This window comes from Topomyia yanbarensis, chromosome 2 (assembly GCF_030247195.1).
Source record: "Topomyia yanbarensis strain Yona2022 chromosome 2, ASM3024719v1, whole genome shotgun sequence".
Classification (NCBI taxonomy): Eukaryota; Metazoa; Arthropoda; class Insecta; order Diptera; family Culicidae; genus Topomyia; species Topomyia yanbarensis.
In genome coordinates, this window is record NC_080671.1 from 252,334,848 (window position 1) to 252,359,983 (window position 25,136).

The 25,136-nt window shown below is 37.3% G+C and overlaps 1 protein-coding gene across 7 annotated transcripts in view; it reads right to left on the bottom strand.

Moving 5' to 3' along the window:
- Positions 1 to 1,579: 1,579 nt before the first annotated feature.
- LOC131678443 (inactivation-no-after-potential D protein-like) overlaps positions 1,580 to 25,136 on the bottom strand; it is a 382,649-nt gene continuing 359,092 nt past the window's right edge. For 6 of the 7 annotated variants that reach the window (XM_058958601.1, XM_058958603.1, XM_058958602.1 and 3 more), the window contains exons 4-5: positions 6,798 to 6,991; positions 1,580 to 5,070 (exon numbers count right to left, since the gene is read on the bottom strand). In XM_058958601.1, coding sequence (XP_058814584.1) covers positions 2,866 to 3,906 — 1,041 coding nt within the window. In that variant the 5' untranslated portion in view covers positions 3,907 to 5,070; positions 6,798 to 6,991 and the 3' untranslated portion in view covers positions 1,580 to 2,865. The remainder of the gene's footprint in view (positions 5,071 to 6,797; positions 6,992 to 25,136) is intronic. The other variant, XM_058958608.1, reaches the window with a different exon arrangement.

Consider the following 25,136-nt stretch of genomic DNA (forward strand, 5'->3'; position numbering starts at 1 on the left):
CTTGCTGAAAATAATCATTGTGTTTGTGAGAACGGCTATCACGACATCGAGCATGTTGTTTGGCTGTGCGCAGAGTACTGTGTTGCCAGGTCCCAACTAATAGATTCCCTTCGGGCCCAAAGTAGATCACCCTATGTGCCAGTCCGGGACGTCCTGGCAAGCCGTGACCACCCCTATATTTTTCTTATCTATATCTTTTTGAAAACCATTCATGTCCAAGTTTAATACATTTTACCCTCTCTCATTCACAGTAGAATCTCACCAACCTATCCCTGTATCTACAATATGGCATTGCTTCACGAGTCTTCGGTGCACACTCTTCTTGATAACCGTCTATCCAGAACATCATGACATACCGCACATGCAGATGATAAAGAGTGCCAATAATTATCCGAAATATCGACCCTCCCCTCGCCCCTGCGATTACAGGCTGGAAACTACAACACTACAACAAAGTGTGCATATCCGCCACAATGATCAATCAGCAAACGACGATGTCAATTACACAATATGTATCCCACTTCCTACCTTTTTCCTTTACTTACATAAGAGGGGAGCAAGCCGCCCCTAAATACGGCTTTCCCTTCCCCCACTAACATGTGACATGTAATATAAAAAAAATGAATTATCGGCCTCGTTAAGCTACAGCATTTGGGCCTAAATAAACGTATTTTAAGATAAAAAAAAGACCCTTATTACAGTACATTTCTACAAAAACGAGCTCAATTTGAAAATAAATCTGAGGATTATGATTGATTACAGAACTCTGGAATTTTCTATTGGAATGTTTTCAGGCAGGAATTTGATATTGATGCAATTAGACAACTGTGAAATCAAGACCAATAGATCAGTTACATATCAGGACCCAATTCCGACAATTTATCAAAAGTCCTCATGATGTTTACAACAACAGGTTATCAATCTACGGATCAGATAATTGTTATTGTAATATTGAATTAAATCAGTATGCATCAATAAATTTTCAACTTCAACCCAATATTTTGTTTTGGTTGTGGTGGGGGGGGGGGGGGGTGGTGGGTACGGTTGTATGGTGTTAAACCCCAAAACTTCTCTTGGCTACGCCGTTGCTTGGAGTTATTTATTTCGCTTTTCATTTTCCGATATGTTTCAGATCGATCCGATGGTCATAAGTTAGAAAAATTGCAGTCAGAAGGTTCGCACAAATGAACATTTTTGCACTGATAAGTTATCAAGTTCCTTCCAGACAACTTGGAAGTGTTCGGTGATTATTTCTAGCGGTTGTAGATAGAAAAATGAAATACAAAATTCGATTTATCGTAATAATGTTTGGCTTATTTCAATGGATTATTACTATATTGAACAATAAATAGGCGACAAAGAGTAATCAACAAACAACATACCATAACTTTTAAAGTATTCAAAATAGATATTTGAAGTCTTCAGTAAAGTTATTCGCAAAAGTAAGAGCTACAAATTTTCTGAAGGCATCATTTCGATATAATCACTTCCAAGAAAATTTGTGAAAATATCTCATTCATAGGGGGATTAATCAGCAAAAGCACAATACCGAAAGAAAGAGCATACTGCTTCCATTATTTTCTCCGAAGATACTATTGACCTAAAATAAGTCGTTTTGGCGTTAATAATAGATTACATGTTTTTGGTCATATTTCTGGCAATGGGAAATGATAAAAATCTTTCGTCCGCATTTAATGTTAAATATATCTTTTGATAATAGTCCGATTTCAACAATCTATAGCTTGTTCGAAAGGTATTCGTTAAACATATAAATTGTCAATCTATATTGTCAATTTCGATAATTCAAAAAAACTGCAAAAAACGCCAATTTTACGCATTCAAACATTCATATCTTGGAAACTAAACATCAGAATCAAAAACAAATTAATAGCGTTCATACTGTTTTTTAGTTCTTTCATTTAAAATTGGTTTGGATAAGATCGGTTCAGCCATTGCTGAGAAACACGAATGAGAATTTGTCCGTTACATACACACACAGACATTGTCCCACATCATCAAGCTGAGTCGATTGGTATATAAGACACGGCCCTCCGGGCCTCGAAAAAAAATCTTGAAAGTTTGAGCGAATTCTATACATTTCTTTTATAAGAAATGTAAAAATAGTCTGGTTCCTACAACAGCCCAAGCGCTTGAATTGGAGCCGAACTGTCCAATTCCAACACCCTTTCAGTCTTCCAGTAGTCGCGTGGAATTTCATTGAGAACATTACGACAGTTAGACGACCACTCGCGCAATGATATGCCAGATTGATTCTGACTGACAGGATTCAAATTCCCAAAATTCTGCTACCTGCTTGTTCAGACTCTCAGTTGTAGTAACATAAGTGACCAAACATACTGTCGCTGATGAACTTCGATGTGCTCCTGCAACTAACCAACCAAACACGGAACTTTGTAGTGTAGGTTTATCATCGTCGATCCGCATGTGTCCTCTCCGAAGAAGATCCAAAAATACCTCACTACCGGTTACCATATCAATAGCACCTGAAGTGGCAAATGCAAGTTGGATGTGGTCTGGAATAATCCACCCTGTAGTGTCTACCAACGAAGTGGGCAGGTCAGTGGTAATCTTCGACAAGATTAAAAATTCCAACACCGCTCGACAGTTGTTGAACCGGGAACATACTGTTGCTACTGTTGAAAATGCAAATACTTTCAGTTCAGCTCCAACACCGTAGAGCTCCATAATAGCTGAACTTTTTCGAAGATTCAATATTTGTCGAAATCGTTCAGTCATCAGATTGGGCTGCGAAGCATTGTCTAGCAAGACTCTGGCAACAGCTATGTTGCCTTTGGGCCCAACCACTTTTACAAGTGCAGTTGACAGGAAAACTTGTACATGGGGTTAGCGGTTAGATCGAGACGTCACAAATGAGGACTGAGAGGTACTAAGAAGTTGCAGAAGACTATTGTGTTTCTTTCCACAAATCCGACAGCTACGCTGTTTGCATTGATTTGGAAGGTGCTTTTCACTTATGTAGTTTTCACAAAGCCTTTTGTTGGATACGACGTTAATTCTTTCCGGAACAGTAAGTGCTTTAAATTTCCCGCAGTAGAATAGGGAGTGATTTCCATGGCAGAGGATGCATGATCTATTAGACGAAGATGTGGTAGCGTATGTAGCTCTGGTGGTTTGAGCTGTAGCAGTCCGCTGAAAATCACCTTCTAAGGACTGCAATTGCAATACATGGTTTTGCAAAAAGCATACAAGGTCCCCAAATTTTGGCATAGGCTTTGGATCTGTTGTTCTTTCCCATTCACGTTTCGTTGCTGGATCTAGGCGCGAAGTAAGCATATGGACGAGAAGAGAATTCCAATCACTGGTGGGTTCGCCAAGTTTGTTCAGAACCCCAATGTTCTTTTGAAAATCATCAAGTAGATGCTCAAATCGATCAGTGATAATTTTAAGGGCTACCGTACAATTATCTGCGCACAGGGTTATGTCGTCAATAAGCTTTGCTGTTGTACCCTTCAAGGACGCTTTAAAGTAATGGAACTTCTGTATGTCCGAGAGCTCTGGATTATTGTATATCAAGGAGCAAAAGGTGTCGTACAACGAATACCATTTATCGATGTCCCCATTGAATTCGGGAACTGATATGCTAGGAAGGCGAAGTGTTCCACAGGTAGTTCCTGGTGTAGTATCAGGAAGGCGCTCAGCATGACTCGAGGTTTTGAGCCAAGCTTGGAGTGCGAAAAAGTCATTTTCAAACTTCTCTAAATCTTTCTGTAAATCCATGTCGTATTCCGTGACTATACCATCAATCAGGATTTCTAGAGCCGACGAGCTATCTTGATAACTAGCATAAATTTGATCTAATCGAGCTAAACGTAGCTGAGCTTCTGCCAGTCCAGATGGTTGGAAAAAGTTAATGAAATTGTGCATGCGCCCTAAATCATTTCGAGCACGGTTGCGGGCAAACACGTGCTTTTTTTATTTCCTGGCTATTCGCTGCAGTCGCAGGATTGGGAATGGAAATGTCATTTTCACTTTTAGAACACTCCATTGTTTATAACTACAATCGCACGGGTGACTTGTGATTGAGGGAAAGCAAAATGACGACTTACGTGAATTACAGTTGAGCGCGTCGTCGATGACACTAGATGCGTCCAGAATCCGAAGCGCGGGAATGTGTCCGGCTTTATGCAATGGAGACTGATGTCCAGAATAAATTGTGGATCCAGTATGGTATTAAAAGAGCGCCAGCAGTCGACGAGAGTGCTGCTGGATAGTATCTTATGCGCTCGTTGGAACCAACCGCCAATTCAATCAGCCCTCATCAGTCCAATGACGCTAAAGTTGTCCTCGAAATCCTGTATCAGCCTGAAATGCTATCGAAAGTGCGATCAGTTCCTTTTCTTCCGTGATCAGGATGATTGGAACCGGACTTAACTTTTGTAACCCCCGCCCTTTTGAGGAACAAAATGGAGTACAATTTTCCTTGCCAAACAAGATGCTGCGATGAAATCTGGCCTTCGCGGTGATCCGGCTCGAAGGACCATGTACGAGCCTCTGCTTGTTCTGCGTATCTCCGTCGGGAGTCCCTTGGTTGGAATCGGTTCCAGATTCCACTCGAAGCTGATCGAGACGATGCAAAGAAAGGTGGACGACGAGATGATGGCGGGCTTTCGGTGACCGACGCGATTAAACGAGAGCGACTATGTAGGTACGTGTGCTCGGTACAATGAGTAGGTTTTAACTGCCGTTTAATTAACTTTATCGGTATAAGTATATATCACACTATTATCTACTATTTCACTTTCGATCGTAACGGTAGGTAAATGTGATGTTAGGTGGGCCTGGTTTTGTGGAATTGAGTTCAGTGTGAGTGCTAGGTGTAGGGGAGTGCTTAACCTAAGTGTAATAATTTACATTTCATTTAATTAAATAATTTGATTTCAAATATTTCTTCTTCTGCGCTCGTACACAAAGCTTTCGTTGAAAGGGAAATTAGTGCCAGGTTCTCGTATGGTGAGTAATCATGGTGAACCATCAGTTTAGAATTTTATAAAATTGAATTTTCCCATAGCTTACATGATGCGTTTTCACCTACGGAAAACGTGAAAAGTGAAAATATTGATGCGAATGTGATTCATTCCGATAATGGCAACGAAATTTAAGGGGTATGTCTCCGCGATTTTAGTCCAATGATAACAGCACAGACGACTTTTTAAAAATAGGCTATATGTTCTTATACTCATGAGAAGTAAAGGTAAACGCCAGCCTGGAAAATCAAATGAAGAGTATCTGATGTCTCCATGATTCTAAAAGAGCGACGATAATGATACGACCAATGAACGACAAGAAATGATTTCTTCACACGAATAGAAAAACAGTTTGCAGGCGTTGTTTAATTTACCGTAACAATAAATGGTTGTGTTGGGTTTAAAAAATGCAATTGTAGCTGCAGTCTTTAAAATTGCCAATTGGAATCATTATCCCATGATAAATTGAAATACGTGCCATAGGCGATTTCTGTATTTCGCTACTCGAATTTAACTGTAACAATGCTCCCACCAATTGATTTTTTTCTGATATAGAACTGAATTTTTTCATCAAATCAAATATATCTCGGAACGAACCGTACGTTGAAGATTTTTATGGTACTGTAGTTTTATAGATCCTGATTTATTCAAACAGTCAATTTATGATTCCCAAAATTCAAAAAATTACATCAAAGCAGCGAAAAATGGTCCTTCCCACTTAATTTCAAGCCACTATATTCAAACCTTTCATGCTTATTCGTGCGATTAGTTGATTTAATGATATACTAAATCCATACAGAGTTACCAGGTTGTAGCGCTTGTGTGGTTTTAAAAGTCCTATGCGCACTTTTACCCCACCTTACTCTAATTTTCGTAGCAATTTAATAAGTTAAACAACTGACGGTGGGGTGAAAGTGCGCATAGCATATTCGCCCCAATAAACAGACGCGAATGAAGCTTTATATATAAAAGTGAACTAATTTTCCATGATTTAAAGAAGGGACCAGCATCTTCAATAACTTAGCTTACGCCTGATATGAGCGGTGTAGGAACAAAAGCATCAGCATAACTGGTCACAAGGAAAAATATAGAGTGCCGAAAGCTCAGAATAATTAAAAAAGAAAGAAAAAACTATGAATAAGTAAATAAAGATGTATTTCCAATATAAATAGCATATTCGCGAGAATTCTTGTAGTGATCCACCCAACTATGACAAATAATGATGTTACAGGGGTGACAGAATGATCATGAATGACATTGTCTAAAAGATGAAACATCCAAGTTTTTTCAACATAATGGAAAACTGAACAACATCAACCGAGGCAGAGCGAGGAGTACTTTTTAGTTATGAAGGAAGAGTAAGAGGGGATGGATATCCTAAAATTGATTAGTTTAACTTATGGGCGATAATAAATCGGCTATTAAATCAGTGCACACTTTTGCTCCGTGCTATGCACACTCTTGCCCCGACCATGGGGCAAAAGTGCGCATTAGAGTATTCATAAGAAAACAATTATTTCTCAGATTACAAGCAAAACCAAGAGATATCTAGTATTACGTTTTGAAGATGTGTGATGAGAGTATTAATTTGTAATCATGCCGATTTTCTAGTGCTTTTCTACCAATAGTTATTTTACGAAAACTGTTAGGTGCACACTTTTGCCCCACCTTACTCTATGTGTTGATTTTCTCGATGCTCTAGTGACTCAATTTCACTAAGTTGGTTGGCATTTATAAAGCATTTAGCAAGAATATTTGTAAATATATATAAATATAGATAAATATAAATACCTCGAGAATTTCGTCTCCAGCTATGAAAGGGGATGATGACGCTAATCCTTTCGGGTTTATTCCTGCAATGAAGCAAGCCATCCTTGTCCTGTCTCGGTGTCCCGCCAGTGATATCCCTAAACTGGAACATCCGCTTCGCTCAATCGTATGACATACCAATAGACCAAGTGCACCATAGCGCTTCTTGATTTTCTCTGCATAAAAAAATGGAAAAAATGAATCACTGAGAAGCAGTTTAGACCACTGAAAGAAACAAGATGCTACAGTCAGTGGCACACGTCAAGAGAGATTATTGGGAGGAAAACGTAAGAGGGCTGAGGCTATGGACTGGTTGGAGCGAGGTGGGAGATAGGTAGTAGTGAAATGGCTTGACATGAAAAAAAATCATGAAATTTCCTCAAACATTTTTAAAAACAAAGGTCAACCAGGGAAATATAGGGTAATTTCGGGAGAGATGCCGCACTGTCTATAGAATCACTTTAGTGCGGTAATGAGAAATTGCGAGTTTGCACTGAAGATGTAAAATAATCACTTTTATTAACTCGCAAAAATGTGCGTCCAGTTGCATCGCGGAGTGTCGAAAATTTTCAGAGCCCCATTAATTTTTTTTAATTGTGCTATATTTTCAGGTAAATCTTGTATCAGTTGAATACCTGAGACTTTACAGAAGATATTCTGATCATGAACACGGTCATCTATAATTTCAAAGGAAAACGTCGTGCGGCATCTCTCCCCTATAATTGGGAGAGATACCGCATCAAAATTGCGGGAGAGTTGCCGCACTCGATGGTGAAGAATGCCTATCAAAAAAGTACTTTTTTCACATCGAAATGTCGTTGGATGAACATTTGCGTAAGGTATATGTTCTTAATAAGCTAACGGACCTAACATCGTGACATATGGGATTATGAGTCTTTTTAACCCGAGTCGGCCTGAGTGAAAAAAAAATCAAACTAGTGTCATTCATTCGTTTTTAAATGTATCGACTTGCTTATAACTCTATTGGACTCGTACAGATTTCTAGTTTTGATTTATTGATTGAATTTTTTGAAAATGTCAACATGGCCGGAGTTATTCCGGTGGGTCACTGGGTCAGATCGGGCAAAAATGACACCGAATTCCTTCTACAACAGCGTACAGCTAATTTAACGTTATCAATTTGGAATGATATTCGTGTAGCCCTGATTATAGACATTATACACCATTGGAATTAAACCAAAAAATGCATGAGTATTGATATCCAGGCGAGTTCCTGCTGGAGCCGTACAGCCGGTTCATGAGGGGCCAATCACCTATAATAGTGGCCATATGGATATCAAACTGCTTTGTTTTTTGGAGTCAGACTTCTAAAAAGTCATTTAAAAGTTATTTTGGAACCAATGGCCAGTTGCGGATATCCCCGGGGGGGGGGGGAGTGGGGGCATGGTTTTAGTATCAGGAAGTTTGATACTGATACTGTCAGTATTCTTATGGTTTTTTGTCTGACTAGTACTAGAGTTCCACCGTGGATTTCCGGTACTGTCCCCAGGATGAAAGGTATTCCCAAAATTACTTATTTTGACTATTTCTGAGCTTGTTTTTGAAAATCAGGAAGTATTAGGGTTCCCCCGGAAATATCCGGAACTGCCCCTAGAATTGCAGGTGTTTCCAAAATTACTGACAATGATTATTTATGGGTTTGTCTTTGAAAATCATGAAGATTGATACCCATATTAGCAGTATTCGTACGGTTTTGTGTCTGGTCAATACTAGGGCTCCCCCGGGGATATCTGAAACTGTCCTCAGGATGGCAGGCATTTCCAAAATACTGATAATGACTCTATCTGAGTTGGTCTTTGAAAATCATGAAGTTTGATACCCATATTGGCTGTATTCGTATGGTTTTGTGTCTGGCCAGTACTAGCATTCCACCGGGGATATTCGGAGCTGTCCCCAGCATGACAGATATTTCCCAAATTACTTATAATGACTATTTCTGAACTTGTATTTGAAAATCAGGATGTTCGATACCCATATTGGCAGTATTTGTAACGTTTTGTGTCTGGCCAATACTAGGGTTCTCCGGTGATATCCGGAACTGTCCCTAGGATGGCAGGTGTTTCCAAAATTACTGACAATGACTATTTCTGTATTGGTCTTCGAAAATCATGAAGTTTGATTCCCATATTGGCAATATTGATTTGGTTTTGTATCTGGCCAATACTATGGTTCCCCCTGGGATATCCGGAACTGGCCCAGGATGGCCAGTGGTCCCAAAATAACTTTTAAATGACTTTTTTGGAGTCTGACTCCAAAAACAAATCAGTTTGATATACAAATGGCTATGATTGAAAAAAAAAGATGATTGATCACTTTCGAACCTGTTCCAGCAGGAACCCTCTTCGGGAACTCGCCTGGATATCAATACTTATGCATTTTTGTTGGTCTAATTCTAGTAGAATATAATGTCTATAATCAGGACTACACGAATATCAATAATTGTTACCAAATTGATAAAGTTTAATTGGGTATACTGCAGTATAGACCCCTCTTTGCAAGCTACTAGGGAAACTAAAACCGAATAAACACCTTAATCAAGTACAACACATTCTTGTTACATATTTTGAGCAACCAAATCAAAACTAACTTACCTACCGAAATAGGTCCACGACCGTAACAACATGCAAACGTAGTAAATAATTCATCGCAAACCCGTACTCGATTATGCAATTAGTTTACACATGTTAGGAACAGTTTTTTCTCGCTTAGCTACCTCCCAGCGCTTAGCTTGCTTCCCAGCGCTTGGCTTGGGTCAAGCGACGCGCAGGAACACGAAAAGGTATACAAGGAGAATTTGGATAATAAACGGTACTCATTATTTTGGTTTGACCCGACTCGGCGTATGCACATCCAGCCCGAAAATCGGCTATCTTGCCAAAGAGTATTTAACGTCAAATTAACTAGGTTTACTTCTTTTATCACGGCCTTGTAACGAATGCTTCAGTTCTCAACCTTCAGCAGCTTAGCGCCACTCTCCGAGAAGAGGCTGCTGAGGCTTTGTAATGACCCGGCTGAGGCTCTTTATCTAGGGCAGGTTAATTAGGAAGCTCAAGCACCCAATCGCAATCGGACCTTCCGAAGAGCCCGATCAAAATCTCTCATTTACTACAATTTACCGAACATCTAACCCAAAAGAACTAAGATGCGAACGTATATTAAAAATCCATTAGAACTCTACGAAATAACGAAACGCGACCTAACAATAATCACAATAAACCGTCGGTCTTTATAATTGTTGCATTCGGGTTTGTCAGTGACTCAAATCGACCCTACGCCTACATCCAATCATCGTCTCTGCACTCGAAAGTGCGACCAGCTCCCTACTTCTTACAACTTGTGCTTATTTTTATCTGGTTGTACCTGATATTACGATAGATAGGTCCATGACGGTGCGTACTGCTGACTGGAACAATCCGATCACGGCAACTCGTATGGTTTCATATGGTATAAATGTGGAACTGGTCCCTGATTATGCAGTCCCTGCGCTTGATTCGTATCGAGAAGGTGGTTTCGAGATCACAGATGGCGATAACGTCAGTCAATTCTTCGCAGAGCTGTTGGGATGATTGGAAAGGAGTCTCCACGTGACTCCGTTACTCGAGAACAAATGCTCGCATCATTGACGCCATCTAGATATGGCGGTGGTTTTGGCCATTCATCGCAGGAGTTCGCCACACGTGTTACCGGCGTTGGGAAGATCAGCAGACGAGTATGTTGCGTCTGCGCTCAGTCGGGACCGACGGATGAGCCGAAACCAAGAAAAAGACCCACGGTTAACAGTGGGTACACTGTTAAACGTGCCAATACCGAATCGTTAGCAATTATCGTAATTTAATCATGAGTGTTGCCTTACCGGTATCTAACTGATTAGAGGTGCACTTTCTTCACTCCTTGTCTGATTGCTTTTACAATTTTCATCTAAGCAAGACCTAGAACTGTCTTTTTTTCTTTAAGAACTTCCATTTTTTAATTAGTAAAACTTCATAATGGCTACTATCAAGCGATTAAACGTAACGTTGGCTTCTGGCTTCTAGGTGCTAGAACGATTTATTTGACAATGGTTAGATGTTCTTTTATTTTTTACGACGCCCGGGATCTGCACCACAGATCAATTTTCTGTAGAACGCAATTGATTTCGCATCTCTTTCCTTCTTAGACTTTCCCTAAGTGGCTCAGTTCCACACGTAGTCTTTCAATGTCGAAACCGACCTTGAGAGCTAACTTTTGCATCTCCTAACACGATCGGGATTGTGATCGCTTCCTCAAAAAAAAATCTAAATGAGATCGAGCGGAACTCAAAGCTCGTTTTCTATATGTCGGCACTCAGCAGTCTCGGTTACGGGACGGTGGCGTATTTCACTGTCGGTTAAAAGCTGCAGCACTCGTGCTATCATTTGTAGGGATGTTTAAATTCTTACATTCGCCTATCCTAGTTTATAAAAATTGTGAAATCAGCAAATTTCAAAATTTTTATAGTTATATTAAGCATTGATCATGAATTCTATCTGCAGTCAATTTAAATAAAAATGAAGGTTTTTTTTATTTCATGGTGGCCAATTATTTTCCAAATAAGACTCCTTCTGTAACAGACATAAACCCATTGAAGTTTCCACTATAATATTCCGTTCACCAACTGATTCTTTCAAACCAAAATCCCATTAAACATCCTCTCCATACATAATTCATATCGCATTTGCCTAAAACATCAGAAATATCTGATTACTGATATCAAACCGATTTACTCCAACCCTCATTGGAAAATCCTTTTCTTTATCTACCAAATTACTCCAATATTGAATTGGAAAAAAATCTTTTAAACACATCATTGCTATGATTTCATCCCTATCTCATTCATCTCCAGCTTACCCTACAAAAAAGAAATTAAAGTGAAAACACCAATGCAACCGTTACGTCGCACAATGGCGGGTCTTCAAACAAAAGTCGGACAAAACCTCAAATGATACCTAATTTGGCTGAAAATCACAAATTAAGGTAATTTTGAGGTGCTGAGCTCATTTTTGATGTCAAAAGTTGTAAAATATTAAATGAATTTTTCCATACAGTGTCATTGAACCTTTCTTATAACTATGATCCCATTTTCATGATAGATTTTCCGTTACTGTTCACCAATGTCAGCAATATCATAAAAATGAAGAACAATACTTTAAATCTATTGTATAACATGTTGGTTTACTGTAGATTGTCTAACTATTTTACACAAAACATATCAGCAACAAAGCTTCAAAATCTCCTTAAAACTTTTTGCGCACCTAGGCGCAGAACGAGACCATGATATTCGAAAAGTAGAGGTTATTTACCATAGAATGTATACTATGTGACCGTTCCGAAATGATTCCGAAATTTGTTCAGAATACATTAGTGAAAAAAGTATTTTTGATCTGACCACCTCAAACAAATTTGAACTAAAAAGTCATAGTTCCAAGCAAATTTACTTAATCTAATTCATTCACTAACCAAGTTCTTCCATTCCTCTACACAATGAAACTAGTTGTGCTAAAATCGGACCAAAATCAAAAGAGCAACATGCATTTGAAGTGAACAGAGCAATGGTGGTTTCGGAAATGAAAATCATTAAAAAGTCCGGACTTTGATACGTTTAAACTCATGTTAAAAATCATGTTCTTATCCAATGATCATAATATTTTGAATATACATCATTCAATACATGATAAATTTATGAAAAATAGAAAATATCAATATTTCAAAAATAAATTTTTGAGGTTTTGGCCAGCCTCCAGCCACTGTGCGTCGTGTTACAAATAAGCAAACTACTGCTCTACGTTATTAACCTTTCGCATGAATAACCGTAACTTCAAATGTCATAACATTGAGCGGAGTATAGTGAGGAAAACTATATATTAATTTCTAGTATGTAATTTATTGAAAGCAAGTAATTGGTGCTTTCCTGGCTATTTCAGAGACAATTCAATGGTAAGCTACTAGTGTATATAATTAATTGAATGCATTTTGAATGTATTGTGAAGCAACCTATTTACATTTATTATAAAAGAAATGTATAGAATTCGCTCAAACTTTCAAGATTTTTTCCGAGGCCCAGAGGGCCGAGTCTTATATACCAATCGACTCAGCTCGACGATGTGGGACAATGTCTGTGTGTGTGTGTATGTAACGGAAAAATTCTCATTCTCATGTCTGTGTGTATGTGGAAAAAAATGTGACCTCTGTTTCTCAGAGATGGCTGGACCGATTTGCACAAAGTTAGTCTAGTACAACCTTCCCATCGGCTGCTATTGAATTTTTTATTGATTGGACTACCGGTTCCGGAGTTACGAGTTGAAGAGTGCAATCACACAGCAAATTCCCATATAAACTGAAATGAAAAATTTTCAAAATCAAATTTGTATTTTTGATGCCAAATGACTTTAAAATGCATGAAACATTGAGATGTTTGACAATGTAACTCGCGCCGCAAAACAGTAGGAAAAAGTTAGTTTTTCGAGAAAATAGACGATAAAATTAACTAAAATCCCAAAACAAAAAACATATGTCCCTGCAGAATTTATTCAGCTATCATCTGGTTAAAATTTTCCGTGAAAATTCTCCCGATTTTCCGAATGCATTACCTTAGACCGGAAAAACTTTTGCCTTTTTTGCATTTCCACGCTAATATCTTCGAAAATAAAGCGATGACATACTCTTTTTAGTATTTCAGTGTGTTTCTATTTCTCTAAAGCACACATTGGAACTCTATTTTGATGGAATTTTCCGACTTTTCCATGAAAATTTTACGATTTTCCTAATTTTATTCATAACCTATCTATGCATTGTGCATACGCTCTAATTCATTCAAAAAATATACTGGAGCATTCTACGTAATATTTACATCTAATGTATATTCAGTTTTCACGAAAAGTCTAAGATTTTCATTGGGAAATTCCATATTTTCCATCGATTGCATATCAAATCGTAAACTCCGCGGATGCTTGTTTGTATGCGTATACATGAACCGGCAGTAGATGGAAAACACAAATAATAAACGTTAGTAGGCGTTTGCGTTAGTTTCACAAGTTGCAGCATTTCAGGGATTACATCTTGACTACGATGTTGCGAACAATTAATAACAAATATTTGTTTTCCATTCAAATATCGGTACTTAGTTGATTGTAACATTAATTTCAACATAATTACTGAATTGAATTGTGCTTTTCATAAATAACATCAGTTTTTTTTCTGAGCTAGAATATGGTTTTGATATTGGTGTACAATTGATGAAATTTTTGAAGACAACGTCCTAAACATGAACAAAACTAATTGAAAGAGATCAAATGTGACGTTGTAAAACATTATACTAACATTATAGCATATATCGACTGGCTAAAAATCCCCTTTAGGAATCCGGAAGAAAATCGTGTGAGTCAGTGAGCTAATTTCATATGCATGTGATCTACCCTATATTTCCAAATCTATCATATAAATCACACATTATGAGAAATTCCAGCATCGTCAAAGAGTTGTGAGTTGGTGTGATATTGCGGACATTGATAAAAAAAAACGCTTTTAATCCACCTAACAGTGTGATGAGACATTTCTTATAACTTTCATCACTCTCTTCGGATATTATATCGTTTGAGAACATTTAGAACTTGATGCTTTGCGATGTTTTTGAATACACATACTACATGGGATAGTGGCAGGACTCAGAGAATCGCTCAAATCAGCATAGGACAACATCAGTGCTAGAAATCTCAAACCAAATCAATGGGAAAGCGAAAAAATGACCCATAAAATAGACATACAAACGAATTATTGTTACTGCTCTGTTAATAAAATATCTAAATTGTGGTGGGAAAACTGAATTTTCCTAAAGGGGTTATATATTGTACTGAGCCAAAAAAAAATCGAAATTATTTTTGAATCGATTTGAAGCTTATACTTTACTCAAATTTCCAACGCGACTGAGAACTAAGAAATCAACGCTTTTTCTTGAAAAGGGCGATACTAGCAGTAATACCATTCAAAGAAAATCAACAGTGAATATTTCCAGACTTGGTTTTATTTCCTATTTAAGAACTATTGTGTTTTTTGCATCCTAGATTGCATGATTCAGTGATCGAAACCCAAAACTTCATAAAGTATTTGAAATTATTAAATTAAAATTTATTTTTGCTATATAAATCGACAAAATGATAGTATCGCCCCTTTGGCCCACCTATCAACATTGAAGTATCGCCCTTACGTTTTTTACAATTACTACCGTCTTACACCACCGATTTCGTCCGGGTTTTTTCAATAGCGATCATTGTTACTATTTACAGCTGGTATCAGCTTGATAATCCTAAAACAATACGAAGAAAAAAAAACAGTTTCGCCCTGTTTGTTTGCATGGAGCGTGGAGGGTAAAACTTTAAATAAACAAACAAAAATACAGTTTCGCCCGTTGTATTTTTTGCTGTAGTTTAAGAAAGCAATATCGTAGAATCCAAATTTTTAAGTTAATTTGTTGCGTTTCAAAACCCTCATTCGCATGTATGAAAAAGCCTTATGTTTACATTTGTACGTATCGCCCTTTTCACATAAAAGCGTTGAAATGAAATTGCAGCTCCTGATATCACGCTAACTCTGAAGTGCATGCGTGCATAGTTCCAAATTTTACTTCGACATCGACTTTTTCTAAAGGTGACTTCCCAGTAGTATCCTTGATTTGAATTATTATCGCTAATCCTAATGCCAAAGAACAAATGAAAACCTCTCGAAAACGAATTGTTTGGGAAAATCATTACTGAATTTTTCATTTTCACGAATCTTTTCGATAACCTTCCGTCACTTGCGTTAATGCACTGGGTGCACAGTGCTCTGAAAATCTAGCGAAATCGTCTTAGGGCACCAGCGGGTCTAATTCAAAGCTATCTGCGCGGCGAGTTAAATCTGTAAAGAATACTAAAAATTAATTTCTATTCCATAATTTTCAGTTCAGCAATTCGAGAGATCGTGCTCACCGCAAGCCATGAAAAATAGACTACGTTGTGAAGCGATGGTCACTATTTATTAAAAAATCACGGTTAAATAAAAAATTAAACTATTAAAAAAAATTCAAATAGTTTATAATTTTCACAAACTTATTAGGAAAAAATGTTTAATAAGCTTTTGTAATATTGTGTAGGAAAAAGCTGAAAATTTCAGTATTTTCTCTATCTGCAACATATAAACCCTTAAGTATACCAATTAATTGGAATAGGTTCGAGAAATTTTGGAAGAAGTCTATAAAATAACCCCTTGAAAACTACCTAAAAATTGTTGTAGTTCGATGCAATAAAAAAAATCTCCAAAAATGAAATGTACCTATTAATGTGAAACACAGTGAATTATACATACAATAAAGACCCATTTTTATCAGTCTCATGGCGTATTTTAGGCTGACAAAATGGGGACATTGACTAAATCGGGCAATTTTTTTTTCTTTTTAATAAACTGAAGCTGTTAAAATATTCTTCCTGTCCCTTGATGTAGTCTGATAACTATTTCTGATTATGATGAACTTTTTATTTTTGCATATTTCCATCTTCATGATAAGGAAAACAAGAAAGGATTTACTCGAATTCAGTCTTGTTTGTCTGCCCATCAAACATATGTTCATATTTGGCTGATAAAATCGGGGTTTCAATGTATTATAATAGATATTCAGCATTGGAAAAAGTTTCTTGTGAACGAGTGTAGAACGACTTTGTTTCTATTTACTTGAAATCAGCGGCGTAGCCAGAAATTCGGTTTGGTGGGGGTTTGGTGAAAATCGATCTTACTGTCCAAACGGCATAATTCCGAAATCGTAATTTTTGAAGTTTTAAAATTATGCAGAATTATTTTTTCAGAAAATAGTAACAGAGTTCGTGTCTTTAGCGAATTTGTTGAGACTTTATTGTAGTCATGAATATTAACCTGAGAAAATTCACCATAAATACTTCTTGGACGATATACCGTCAAAATTATTTTATCAAATGATGCGTTCAATGTTCAATACAATGGTGGAAATGAATATTACATGTTCAGTACGATTTGCACATACATACAATGGATCGACAGCCACGATCTTGAAATACTATGTGATACTGAAACATCACTTGAAACCAGCGGCGGATCATGGAAAAAGATCCGGGAGGTCCAGGTCCTGCCGAAAATTTTGAACTTGTTAAGAAATTTTAAGCTAGTTTTAATTTTAAAGTAGCAACCCCTCACTGCATACTTCCTCCGGGCCGGTATGATTGTCGATTTTGAGAGTGATTGCATAACCTTTCTATATGAGAAAGGCAGAAATGTACCAAAGTCCAAAGAAGTCAATTTTTGTCAAACATCTTAATGTTTCATGCATTTTAAAGTCATTTGGGATCAAAAATACAAATTTGATTTTGAAAATTTTTCATTTCAGTTTATATGGGAATTTGCTGTGTGATTGCACTCTTCAACTCGTAACTCCGGAACCGGAAGTCCAATCAATAAAAAAAAATCAATAGCAGCCGATGGGAAGGTTGTACCTTTCATTTGAGACTAGCTTTGTGCAAATCGGTCTAGCTATCTCTGAGAAACAGAGGTCACATTTTTTTCCACATAAAACATACATACACACACAGATATTTCCCGATCTCGACGAACTCAGTCGATCATATGACACTCGGCTCTCCGGGTCAGGATTAGATTGACGAATTTTAGAGTGGATGAGAAAGGCAAAAACATTTTTAGCAAATGTTGAAAGTTATGCATTTTTTTGGTGAGCAATTCTATGTTTCATAGACATTAAATCAATTTTAACTTCGCTTCCTATTAAATAAAGACCCTTATTACAGTACATTTTTACAAAAACGAGCTCAATTTGAAAATTAATCTGAGGATTATGATTGATTACAGAACTCTGGAATTTTCTATTGGAATGTTTTCAGGCAGGAATTTGATATTGATGCTATTAGACAACTGTGAAATCACGACCAATAGATCAGTTACATTTCATGACCCCATTCCGACAATTTATCAAAAGTCCTCATGACGTTTACAACAACAGGTTATCAATCTACGGATCAGATAGTTGTTATTGTAGTATTGAATTAAATCAGTCTGCATCAATAAATTTTCAACTTCAATCCAATAATTTTTTTTTGTGTGGTGGGGGGGGGGTTGTATGGTGTTAAACCCCAAAACCTTCTCTTGGCTACGCCGTTGCATGGAGTTATTTATTTCGCTTTTCATTTTCCGATATGTTTCAGATCGATCCGATGGTTATAAGTTAGAAAAATTGCAGTCAGAAGGTTCGCACAATTGAACATTTTTGTACTGATAACTTATCAAGTTCCTTCCAGACAACTTGGAAGTGTTCGGTGATTATTTCTAGCGGTTGTAGATAGTAAAATGAAATACAAAATTCGTTTTATCGAAATAATGTTTAGCTTATTTCAATGGATTATTACTATATTGAACAACATATAGGCGACAAAGAGTAATCAACAAACAACAAGCCATAACTTTTAAAGTATTCAAAATAGATATTTGAAATCTTCAGTAAAGTTATTCGCAAAAGTAAGAGCTACAAATTTGCTGAAGGCATCATTTCGATATAATCACTTCCAAGAAAATTTGTGAAAATATCTCACTCATAGGGAGATTAATCAGCAAAAGCATAATACCAAAAGAAAGGGCATATTACCTCCAGTAAATTCTCCGAAGATACTATTGACCTAAAATAAGCCGTTTTGGCGTTAATAATAGATTACATGTTTTTGGTCATATTTCTGGCAATGGGAAATGATAAAAATCTTTCGTCCGCATTTAATGTTAAATATCTCTTTTGATAATAGTCCGATTTCAACAATCTATAGCTTGTTCGAAAGGTGTTCGTTAAAGCTGTCTAAAAACATATAAATTGTTAATCTGTATAGTCAATTTCGGCAGATAATTTAAAAAAACTGCAAAAAACGCCATTTTTACGCATTCAAATATTCATATCTTGAAAACTAAACATCAGAATCAAAAACAAATTAAAAGCGTTCATACTGTTTTTTAGTTCTTTCATTTAAAATTGGTTTGGATAAGATCGGTTCAGCCATTACTGAGAAACACGAATGAGAATTTGTCCGTTACATACACAAACAGACACACACACAGACATTGTCCCAAATCGTCGAGCTGAGTCGATTGGTATATAAGACTCGGCCCTCCGGGCCTCGGAAAAAATCTTGAAAGTTTGAGCGAATTCTATACATTTCTTTTATAAGAAATGTAAAAAAACATGTTCATAATTTATTTCACTTTTTGGAAATCAACCAGAATAGGTTGGCAAAGCTGTATTATTGTACAATATGATGCCACACTATGCCACCATTTTCTTCTGATACAGAACTCCTATCCCTCACCTTCCCGCGATGTCAGTTCCTACATTTTGACAGCGGTTGGGGTTTGGAGCCTGACTCAGATTTGTTTCGGATGAAGGCGCATTAGTGACCACGATGGGATTTGTGGTCGTATGCTGACAGGGAAGGGGAGCAAACGACGCGCGCGGTCTACCCAAGCTAAACTAAGCTAAGCTTTTTGGAAATCAACCACAATAGTTTCTAATGTACACTCGCTAGCCAATAAATAATATAAAACGATTTTCAGTAAGCATTGCCGTCCTGAGCATAACCAATCAATAGATATTATAAATATTTAGAGGAACTATGCACGGCGAAGGCTGACTATTCATATAACCATTAGATCTTCAATGTCCCAACAATGCTATGTGGCGGTGACACTATACCGATGACCCATAGTGAATTATACTGCCAACGATCGCACATTTGTCTCATTTTTTATGGAATTCTTATCTTTATGGGAGTGATTTGCGATCATGGTTAGTATATGTGTATATAAAAGCTATTCTGCTCTACCTAAGTATCAGTGATTTGTAAGTTATGCTACGTAGATTCGCCAACATTGTTTGAAAAAAGCCACACGATTTTTTTACTGATAGCTTATAAGTACAATACTTCGTATAAAAGGTACTATTTGATATAGCAATTAGATATGTATATGTATTTCAACCTGTGAACATACACTTCGGTGCGCTATGCCCCACTACCGTGCAACAGATCATAGACATCGTGAAAGAATCAATCAGACGTAAAAGCATAAGATTTCCATAGTGAAAAACAACAATCCGAGAAAAAACGCTGTTCAAGATTTACATTTTCTTTGAGCCAAATGGATGGGACAACCATGGTTTGGTATTTTTTCGATATTTTCTAAACAAACCTGGTAATCTTATTTGTTCATTGTGATTCAGTGGTGATACAGAATACAATCCAACATATAACTTATTTTCAACAAAAATTCATATGGGACTCTTATGCTTTTATGGGCAGTAAAGCTCAAGAGTAAAGCCATGTCAAGTGATCCTCGAATTTTTCGCAAAATCACCGATTTTCATGAGGTATATTTTATTGTATAGGGATTATGGTGAATAGCTTTTGGGATAAATATTTCGTTAAAACTCCCTTTTTTCTTTGAGATATTAACCCTTAAACTTTCTTGTATAATAAAATTGTAAATTTTATATCTCAAAAACTACTGAAGATAATTGAATGAATTTTTGTACAATTATAGAATGATATTAACACTATCTCACAAAGATATATCTATTGTATAATTGAGTAAATAACGGTACTTTGCATCTATTTAAAAATTTCAATTGCATTTTTTCTTATGTTCTTCACGCTAAAAAAATTCAGGAAGTATATCAAATTACGCAGCAATCCTTCACCTTCAAAAATCTGTATTGAGAATTTTTCATTTTTGTTCCTATCGAAAGTTATGGATGATTTAGTAACAGTGTGTTCCTTCAACGCATGGCCCACTTTAATGCAACCCGCGAACACTTACATATTGGCAACGCCGTACATCGCGACGTTCTAATGCGCATCACGTTGGAAGTGTGCATCGCATGACTAACAGAAGCTACATCTCTCGATTGCTGCAAAAGAACAAATTTTCTATAGAGATTAACGAAGATTAATGTTTTCCGGATATTTTGAGATCATTTTATATTTTTTTGACCGAAGTGCACAACAAAAATCATAGTAGTTTAATAAATACTTTCTTATTATAATTTATCGTTACAATTAAACTGTATCGCAAATAACCGAAACTTAACTTATGTAATGAGTTTATGTTATTGCTATCTTCAAAGACACTTTTGTAAGTCAAAGTACGTCTATGTTTTATTCAAATTCATTATTTGTCTACAATATTATACAGGAAAGTGGAACAACTTATGACAACAGTATTTTACTTCACATGTTTTTGTTTACTGAATGATCTTACTTATGTCGTTTTTGCTTGAGGCAAACTAATTCAGTTTCAGACCTAACTGCTGTTAAAGCGTTTGTTTGATGCCAGTTTCGAACCAAGGTTATGCGCCACTGAGGGATCATTCATGAATTACGTAACGCTTTTAGGGGGAGGGGGTACAACAAGTTGTGACATGTTGTGACATAGGGGGGAGTTAGCTAGATCGTTACGTAACATGTTTTCACCGAAGAAGAAAAAAAATTCTAGGAATTTGTTGCGTAATAGGAGAGGGGGAGTGGAGAAATTTGTGACAATTTGTTACATGGGGGGAGGCAGAGTCAATTTTGGGCAATTTTTGAGTTACGTAATTTATGATGGTCACTGAACTGAAAACCGAGTTGGGTTCCAACCTGAAAAATATTTCGGGTTCGCTCACACCACCGCTGTTTTGCGAGAACCCAACTTAGTTCCATTAAAAACGTTTGTTTGAAGCAACTAACCCGGGTTAGTGTCTAGGTTCTCAATCGAAAACGACATTATAAACAACAATGCGAGCAAACATACCGTGCTACCACCTAGACAGAACCAACTAACAAAAAAGTGGTGAAATATGTCACTTTGCAAAAAATCGTGTCCATGCAGGTTCAAACATGTCCACTGCTCAATAACTCGCAAAAAATATAATAACGCTAAAAAGTATGCAAATCACTCGAAAAGCATTTACCCTCAATAATCCGTAAAGAAAAGCTTGTCTTTTTACTCTAATATCAGAGATGGCAATTTTGGACATGAGATACACTTTTCCAAAGCGATGCGCATTAGGACGTGGCGACGTGCGGTGTTGCCAATATGTAACTGTTCGCGGGCTGCATCAAAGTGGGCCATGCGTTGAAGGAACACACCGTTACAAAATCATCCATAACTTTCGATAGGAACAAAAATGAAAAATTATCAATACAGATTTTTGAAGGTGAAGGATTGCTGCATAATTTGATATACATCCTGAATTTTTTTAGCGTGAAGAACACAAGAAAAAATGCAATTGAAATTTTTAAATAGATGCCAAGTACCGTTATTTACTCAATTATACAATAGATATATTTTTGTGAGATAGTGTTAATATCATTCTATAAGTGTACAAAAATTCATTCAATTATCTTCAGTAGTTTTTGAGATATAAAATTTACAATTTTATTATACAAGAAAGTTTAAGGGTTAATATCTCAAAGAAAAACCTATTTTAATCCACCTAGCGGTGCAATTGTGCCTTTCTCAATCATGAATCACGAGAATGTGTGCGTTGTTTGTTTGTTTATTTATTAAGGCTTTAACCTCGAGGGTCATTCGCCTTTTTGAAAATAATGTACATTTCAAAAAATTACAAATTCAAAATTTCATTCAAAATAGATATCGAAATATATATAAACCATCGAACATTATTTTTGTCGACTATCCTGGGTGCACTGCTTTCCGTTTCTTGTGTTGACTTTCTTTCTCGGTGGTGAGCGATGGTCGGGTGTACCTTCTGCTGCTTGCTGATCAATCTGTCTGCCTTCCCCCTCGCTTGTGTTTGTGTCCATATCGTCATCACTAGAATGGTTGTCGCTGTTAGATTTTTGGTGCTTTTTGTGTTTTCGAGTGACTTTGATATAGCCGTCTTCTTTCTTGTTTATTACATCCCTGCGTACGGTGAGTATTGGCTTTGGGATGCCGTGGAATATTGTTTGTCCGGCATTCATTTGTTGGCCGGCTGTTTGTTGTGTATCAGCAAATGTTGAAGGTTGTTTGGTAGTGGTGGTTGAAGATGAGTTTTCTTTAGTTGTTTTGGCGCATGGCTTACCGTAGTGTGCAGTCTGATTACAGAACTGACACGTGGGCGCCTGCCCAGGGTATGTGCATAGGGTTCTTTGTATGTAGTTAACACCTTGAGATGATCTGCCCTCGAAAGTCAAGTAAGATGGTATAGGTTGGTACAGCCGCATTCGCACAACCCGAACACCGTTGAGAATGCCAGGGAAAAAGTTTCTCCAAGTGTCGTTAGAGACGGATTCCACTTCTCCATACTTCGACATGAATCTTTTAATATAATCCGTGCTAGTACGAGGTGCCAGATCATGGAGGCGAATTTCCGTTAGATCAAGGTCCATATACACGGGGATCTTGGTTTTGACGTTTTCATATTCGACGTCATGTTGCATGTTGTTCTTTGCTACGAAGCTTTCTGCCTCGGCTAAGGAGTTGAACGTTATTAGTACTACATTCCTGGTGTGGTGAAGCTGGACGTGTGATATCTCTGTAAGATCAAGTTCCATTTTCACCTTGACCAATTGTTCCACCTCGCGCACTGAAGGTCTAAGACGGGTTTGCGAAAAATCAATCGCGATTGTGTTCTCCCGTAATGGGCGAAATTTATTTTGTTGTTCACTCATTTCACTCGCAGTTAGCTGCAACGGAACTTTCCTGTGTCTATATGCTACACGTACACGTTAGAGCGGCGCGGCGCGGGTAGTATTTTTTGTTTGTGTGCTGTTCGCAAGCAGGTCGCTTTTTGGCTTCTGATCTGTACGAGATGAGGAAGCAGACTGAATGTGTGCGTTGTTTATATTCATTAAAAGCTTTTAAATGCATATATTACATTTTATTATTATACATCACATGACAACTATATACAGGAAAATAAATCATTATTCGAGTTCTAAAATTTTGAAAAAGAAAAAACAGCCACGGTAATATTGAACTAAAAAAAGGTGCAAAATCGGCAAAGTCCCAAAAAGTCGATCTTTATAAAAAAAAATTTTTCGAGGTAACATAAAATCTCGACGTTTCATGCATTTTAAAGATGTTTGGCATCAAAAATACGAATTCGATTTCTGAAATTTCATGAGGTCCCCCCTTTGAAAAAAAAAATTTGAGTTCCGGCTTATATGGGAATTTCATATGTGACCGGACGGTTTAGTCTATATTTCCGGAACCATATAAGCGATCCGTACGAAATTTTATAGACATCTATGGGGATAATATAGCTATCATTTGGGACTAAGTTTGTGAAAATCGGCCCAACCATTTCCGGGAAACTGATGTGAGTTCGTAAATTTTGAAAGATGGCCGCTTTTCCCGGGCACTTCCGGAACCGTTTATGGTGGTCAATGTAGTCAACGAAAGTTTGGTTGGCCGTCGGTGACCTAGAACAGCAAATTTAAGTTGTTTGAGAGACATTTTAGCGAAATTTTTACCTCTTTTGCTTTCATCGGAGTATCGGTTTGAATCACAATTTGCTATGTGATCGCACGCCACAACCTGTAACTCCGGAACCGGAAGTCGTATCGGGATGAAATTAAATAGCCATTTACGGGGACGCAATACCTTTTATTTGAGGCCAAGTTTAGTCGAATCGGTCTAGCCATCTCCGAGAAACCGATGTGACTGTTATTCTGAATTTAGATACTTCCGCCGAGGCTTCCGGAACCGAGGATGGTGGCCAATGTGGCCAAATAGACTTTGAATGGATGTTAGTGACCTAATACTACAAATCGAAGCAGTTGTGGTCGTATTTTGGAAACATTTTCACCTTTATACATTCATTGCAGAATTTATTAAAATCGACATTTTCTGCGTGTTCGTACTTATCACCCTGTAAATCCGGAACCGGAAGTCGGATCCATTAGAAATTCAATAGCAGCCTATGGGAACGTTGCACCTTTCATTTGAGACTAAGTTTGTCAAAATCGGTTCAGCCATCTCTGAGAAAAATGAGTGACATTTTTGGTCACATACACACACACATACACACACACATACATACATACACACATACATACACACACAGACATTTGACGAACTCGACGAACTGAATCGAATGGTATATGTCACTCGGCCCTCCGGGCCTCCGTTAAAAAGTCGGTTTTCAGAGCAATTGCAATACCTTTCTATTGAGAAAGGCAAAAAGGGAGCTTTAAGGGGAAACTTAATGGAATTGCGCGCGGGGCTTTGCCGATTTTTTAAAAATCGCCGGTA